Here is a 6,675-nt window from a genome sequence, read left to right as displayed (position 1 = left end):
CTAACTAACAGCCTCACAGATGCACCTGGAACATTATGACAGACCTGTTTAGGAATGAGAGTTTTAGCCATGAAACACATCCTGGTAGACAATATGCAGTAATATACAGGGTAGTTGTTTGAACTCAAGTATGTGTCAAGTAGTTCTATTCTTTAAGACATGTGAGACAAAAACTGTGATCAGAAAACAGATCCCTGCTAAATGACTGATGTATTCAAAATTTTTGAGTTTTTTTTTTCTTTCCGTATTCTGCTAAATGACTGATGTATTCAAAATTCAAATGTATTTTTTTTCTTTCCGTATTTTTTTCTCTTTAAATCATGGATCTCTTTGTTCGTGATAGCATTTTCTTTTGTGCATTACTTCCAACTCTCCCATTCAGTGAGATGGATTTGTCCCAACACATTTTGGTCTTGCTTTCAATATTTCCCCGCCGCAGATTTGTAAGGCGGCCACGATGAGCCTCATAATCCAAAATGGAGTCTGTAAAACTTGTAATGGTCGCAGAGTTTCTTTTATGAGGTCTGATCTTAATCCCCCTCCTCCTCTTCCTCCTTCTCCTTCTCCAGCCTCCCTCCCAATCCATTATTCATTAATACCCCTTCTCTCTCTGATCATGAGCTTCTTCATCTTCATTCTTCGGTTCTGGAACCAAATTTTGACCTGTCTCTCAGTAAGATTTAACAGTCCTGCTACCTCTAGGCGCCGGTCCCTGGTCAGGTACATATTGTAAAGGAATTCCTTTTCGAGCTCCAGGGTCTGATGTTTGGTGTACGGACACCTCTTCTTACGGGTTGACTTTGCATGAATCCAGCTAGCTGATGGATTTTCTGCAAAACAACAGAAAATGAGGGCATTGACTTTTTAAAAAAAATTTATCAGCCAATTCGGTAACTGCTATGTTTACTGAGCCTAAATGCATACACTGTAATACAATAGTAAAATCTCTCATTTTAAGCACAATTCAAGTTATGCTTATTGATTCCGCTGTGTTGTTGTCCTTACAAAAAATATGCTTATTGATTCCGCTGTGTTGTTGACCAAAACAACAACCCTGAAAACCTAAACTGACTAAACATTTGACAGCTCTGAAGAATCCATTAACCCTATAAAACCTTTAAAATCAATATTAAGTATGAGTATGTATTTATGAGTGTATATAGGTATGTGTGTGAGTATGTGTGTATTAGATTTCTGTCATATTCTTGATCACCACTCTTTTCAATTTATTTACGACCTAATGGGCAATATTGCTAATGCTACGCCACTGTTAAAAAGACTATCCACCTGTAGACTACTGTAGACTGTACAAATTAGAAGTCGGAGAATCAAACAGTCCTTAAAAACAGTGCTTTTATTGTTGTTTTGGTGCTGTACTGCTACTATTGAGCCTACATTTCCCGAGAAAAAAAACTTTGGCGGTATTAATAAAGTTCTATCTATCTAGCTAGCTAGCTAGCTAGCTATATGCAGATAGCTAGATAGATAGCTATTTATCAAGCTAGCTATCTAAAAGTCAGGCATCCTCACGGCTGTCGAAAACACAGCCAGAGAGACAGCAACAAGTGGAATGTGACAAGACATTTGACGTTTAACAGCACAGAATCTGAGGAGCGGATCCGGCGACATTTATTTAATTTTTTTTTTTAGTAAGAAATTAATTTTAGGACACTCGGAACATTCCCGACAATAAACAATTTCGTTATCTCTGTTTTAACACACACAAGTACACGGACAGATGTGTTGTTGTTGTTTTTTTTTAAAAAAAAGCAAACTATAAAGGTTTAAATATTTTTGTCTGTATTTGCCAGTAGTTGTTTTTTTTTTAAAAAAAGCAAACTATCAAGGTTAAAATATTTTTGCCTGTATTTGCCAGTAGTTCCATTTACATGTGATTTCTCGAACCTTCCAAGACAATTTTAATATTCCCATCAAAATTATTTTATTTAGGAGTATTTTCTGTTTTACATGTAATGCTGTAATATGCAGTATTTACCTGTGTAAATATTTCAAATGTAAATACGATTTTTTTTCTTTCGATTGGCTTTATGTTTTATTTGTATTTATTTTGTAAGGAAAAACAATATGTTCCAACGGAGAAACTAAACTTTGTCCCGTTTAATACTCGGTGCCCTGTTCAGAGTGACGAATGACCTAATAACAAAACAAAAGCTGCTTAAAATTTTAATGGTTGATTTTTTTACAGTTTACAAGACATTTATAGGCCAATTAAAGTCACGCACTCACACTTAGGCCGTGTTCTCCCTCGCTAAACACGCACACGTGCACACGCACACACATTAACACACACAGTAAACACAGACGTAAAGTGACTGTCCTTACCCGGGTCAAACTGCTGCTGTTGCTCTTGGTGCTGTGTCTTCTCGTCTTTCTCCTTCTTCGGCTCTGGGTTTCCTCCGAGCTCCTCTACGGTGCCGAGCCGCTCGAGCACCACCTCGGCCGCGCTTGCGTAGCTCGAATCCCCCGGGCTGCCGTTCGACGGCGGTGAAGAGTTCTCAGGTTTGACCGTCTCGTACCTCGAGCTCAGAGTAGAATGGTCACTCTGACCGGACAGACAGCCGGCAGGAAAAGCCGCTTGGGACACAGTCGCGTCCGAACCTGGAGTCACTTCCTCCCAGCAGCGGACAAACCTGCCCTCCGAAGACGCCGAACAGGCGAGGTGTTCGGCGGTGTGACTCTGCGTCTGCGCGCCATAGTACTGGTGGTGATGGCTGAGGAGGTGATGCGGCTGAAAAAGCCCAGCGATGGAGGCGCCGGCGGCGGGCTGCTGCAACGGGGACGGTGACGGGGAGGAGGTCGAAGTGTTTGTCCAAGGGGAAAACCCATTTAAGCTGCTTTGTTTATTTGAAAAATGTGAAATATCCGGAATGTGTGAGCCGGGAGTGTCCTCCTCCACGTCCCGTGCTCCTCGGACTGACTTTGCGCAGCCAGCGTTCGAAATCTGCAAACTTCCCGGAATGAGATGTGCACCATACGACTCCTCGGCCTGGAGCCCCATCATAGAATAATAATTCGTTAGCGACATATTTACTTTATTATTTTAATTAAGGGATACTTAACAGCGTCTCTAAAACGCTAGATGGGCTGGTATAGTGGCTTACATCCTCTCCTAAAATGGTAGTATTTTTTTTCTAACCTTCTCCTCAGCTGCCTATTGGTTACAGCCTGCACCACATGGTTAGACTCTATTTACCCGCTATGATAAATAAATCTTTTTTTTTTCCCCCATCCTGTATAAACGCTATCGTCGGGCTACAAGACAGCTGTTAGATGTACCCGGTTGTAGCACATATTTTAAAAAAAACGGCGGACCTTGTGTAAACCACGGGTTAATGCGCTGATTTATGAAAAACAAAAAGTCAAAGTAGCAAATGAGCAATTTACGATCCGAGTAAAGATATCTATCTATCTATCTATCTATCTATCTATCTATCTATCTATCTATCTATCTATCCATCCATCCATCCATCCATCCATCCATCTACGATACGATAAGTATCAAATCACGTATCTATCTATCTATCTATCTATCTATCTACGATACGAAAAGTATCAAATCACATATATTACTCAGAGTATAATAGCCTTAGTTTCGTCGTTTATGAAGTCAAACGGCTGTCGAGTAGATGCAGAAAATGTCCCAACCTTCCAACCATGGACCGGAATCGCCTTCTCCTGTGCACTCTTTGCGCCATCTTCTGGCCAAATGATAATAATCACAGTGAAACCGGTTTGTTGACTTCCGCCTGTTTCTCGCAGACCATATTTCTGTCTTTTCGTCTATTTTACAAATCCGCAACACATTTGTTCGTGGTCTAGCTGAGATATATTTAAATAAAAATATATATGCAGACTGAAAGCAAATTCAGTAAATGTATTTGGCGAAGCCAATGTCGCTGCCACCCCATGTGTATCTGTCCCTTGTTTTATTTCACAATCAAAGCGCGTTTTAATATTTATTTTGTTGCTGCTGAAATAGAATTTACACGACGGAATATTGGTATTTGTGAGAGAATAAAGTCATAAAAGTATGAGAATAAAGTCGTAACATGAGTACCGACGTAAAATGTTGACGTTTATGCTGTCGATGCTGATGAGCCAGAAGATAAAATATCTCTTAATTTGTGAACTAAATGCTAAAATTTACTGCTTTAATCCTGTATTTTTTTTTTTTTTGGTTTCAAGGTAAATATTAAAACACGTCCACGGTTCAAAAGCCAAACAACACGTTGTTCACGCTTTTACTCAGATGTACGTGGGAGTCATAAGAAAACATAGGATTTCCTGGCAAGGCGCTATTTCTCGATAATTGTGTTGTCAAAAAGGGTTGAGCTCAGCATTAACTAACTAATTAAGCATTGTATCATATCAAGCAGGCAAAAAATTATATCAGTTCTGCATTCAGCACAAGAAAGTGGAACGTGTCGAAACGTGTGGCGGCATGTCTCTAATCCAGGAAGTGCGCAATCGACAGTGATTGAACACATTTATTGAACACATTCAAAATTGTTCAAAATATTGAACAAATAAATGATGTGTTATGACAGAAGTCGGAACTCAACACACCGAGGGCCTACGGTTATGATTCCTTCTCTTTCTACCACCAGGGAGCAGCAGGGTCAGAATATATATTTTATCGACAAATACCACAGCACATTTATCAGTATTTACCCGATTACTACAATTGCTGCTCCTGATGAAAATAAAATCTTGTGAAAAATAAAATCATTGATTAAATAAATGTTATCACTTCACCCATCTCTTCGCATACAGTAAATCCCGGGTCATATATTTAGCAACATCATTGACATGTTCAACGTGAATCAGTTGTGCCAGTTTTGACTCTCTCGCGATATAAGGTCTCGGAAAAACGAGACCCCGTGCACCTGTATAAATTGGGTTGTACCGCCCACTGACGTATGGATGAAGTATAATGGACTTCTGGAATTGATTTTAATATTTTCTAACGCGCAACTAATTTATACGTAGTTTAATGTATTGCTAGACGTCTGTTGTCACGCTGTTTTGTTTGTTTGTTTTTTTTGTTTTTTGTTTTTTGGTATGTCCGCTAAATGTCCTGCAAAACGTTTATTAACATTATTAATCCCTCGGGAGTTCGGGAAACTATATGTACACATGTGTGCGTGTATATATATTTGTATATGTTTATATATATTATTTATATTTATATATTTTATATATGTGTGTGTGTGTGTGTTTTCTTGTGTTTTGTATCTATCCAGATCGTTCAGTTAGCAGAACCTGGTTAGGCCTCCCTATAGTCAAATGTATTACCACCAATAAACAGAAAGCCTTTATTTCACATTGACAGAGACACAGTCTCTCTTTTTATGTTTGTCTTTCTTTGTACGTCAGGCACACACACACACACACACACGAATACTCGAGTGAATGCGTGAGGCAGGAAAGAAAACGATTGGCCAAATATACAGCAGCCCTTCAGTATTGCCCTGTTGTGTTGGCACAGAAAAGCGGGGGGGGGGGTGGGGGGGGGGGGGGGGGGGGGGTCGTGTGATGCATGTGGTGTGTTGTGGATGCTTATGCAGTTCAAGGTTCACAAACAGCCTTGGACTCACTGCTTCTGCCGTCTGCTTACCGTCTTGTTCAAAGTCTGGGTCGAGATCCCAGAATCCTAGAGCCAGAGAGGACGCATTGTCTCCGTTTCGAGAGATTTCGTTCTCTTACTCAACACTGCGGGACTTTACTGCCGTTTTTACTGCAGTGTAATCCAGGGGCATTACCGCGTGCCTTTTCGTTTGTATACAGTTTATATATATGACGAACACGGGCCCAATAAAACAGTCGTCCGTTCAAATGCGCTGCTGGGCTCGCTTTTCGGTTGCAGGTGGAAGCGTCCACGCAGTCAATTTCACTTTTCTAACAAAATGTACACATATCTTTGTGTTGTTTTGTGTAGTTATTTACCGATTTAACGCTTTAATTTTAGATTCTTGTTAAAGAAAAAAACGAGAATGTAAGAATATGGAAGGTGAATTTCTTACCCGGGAAACCCGCGAAAAGATTAGTAATACGGAAGTATAAGGACAATAAGAACCAGATCAACATTTTCTTATCACAAATGTCCGTACATTTCTGTACAGTAAATATTAATTACAACAACTACAGATGCAGAACAATCGATAGTGAAAGTTGAAAAAATAAATAAAAATAAAGGACACATCGCGTCAACAGTTGTTACCTTCTTTAATGGAAGAATACTTCCATACTACAACTCGCTCGATTATTCTTCATAACGTTAAATCTTGATAATGTATAATCATTTTCATTGTATTTTTCATCATGTTTTTTTTTTTTTTGCATAAAACAAAACATAACGTCAAGCGTATATTTTAACATTGTATAATTATAAGCCAGAAAGAAGAAGTTGACGATATTATCAACGTAACCGAGTCATTGAAATGACGATACTTTCTTAGAACCGAATACAGATAAACCTCCTGGCATTATTTTCACACAAACAAACAAACATTTTGGTATCATTCTTAGCGTTTTGTGTGAAAATGATTACGGGGTGAGTTTTTTTTTTTAATTAGAACAAAGTCAAATATCGTGACCGACCTTACAAATATATGATTTACCAGTATATTTAGCCTTTTGAAGGTTTTTTTTTCC

The 6,675-nt window shown here is 39.1% G+C and overlaps 1 protein-coding gene across 1 annotated transcript; it reads right to left on the bottom strand.

The window, feature by feature from the left end:
- Positions 1-312: 312 nt before the first annotated feature.
- LOC103387713 (homeobox protein Hox-D9b-like) lies at positions 313-3,473 on the bottom strand. The gene is made up of 2 exons (XM_008322471.2): positions 2,344-3,473; positions 313-830 (listed from the first exon to the last, which is right to left on the bottom strand). Exons 1-2 carry the CDS (start codon positions 3,044-3,046, stop codon positions 586-588), a joined length of 948 nt encoding a protein of 315 aa, XP_008320693.1. The 5' UTR covers positions 3,047-3,473; the 3' UTR covers positions 313-585.
- Between the last annotated feature and the right edge of the window lie 3,202 nt (positions 3,474-6,675).

The sequence above is a fragment of the Cynoglossus semilaevis genome, chromosome 12, assembly GCF_000523025.1.
Source record: "Cynoglossus semilaevis isolate Cse_v1.0 chromosome 12, Cse_v1.0, whole genome shotgun sequence".
In the NCBI taxonomy this organism is placed as follows: domain Eukaryota; kingdom Metazoa; phylum Chordata; class Actinopteri; order Pleuronectiformes; family Cynoglossidae; genus Cynoglossus; species Cynoglossus semilaevis.
Note: the sequence above shows the minus strand (reverse complement) of the source record. Positions and strands in the feature narration are given on the sequence as shown.

What these genes read in the sequence shown, in the direction of transcription:
- LOC103387713 (XM_008322471.2), bottom strand. Translation starts at nt 3,046, where the DNA reads ATGTCGCTAACGAATTATTATTCTATGATGGGGCTCCAGGCCGAGGAG. An exon ending in ACAGCAGCAGTTTGACCCGG is followed by an intron (nt 831 to 2,343) that starts GTAAGGACAGTC and finishes GTTGTTTTGCAG; the next exon opens with AAAATCCATCAGCTAGCTGG.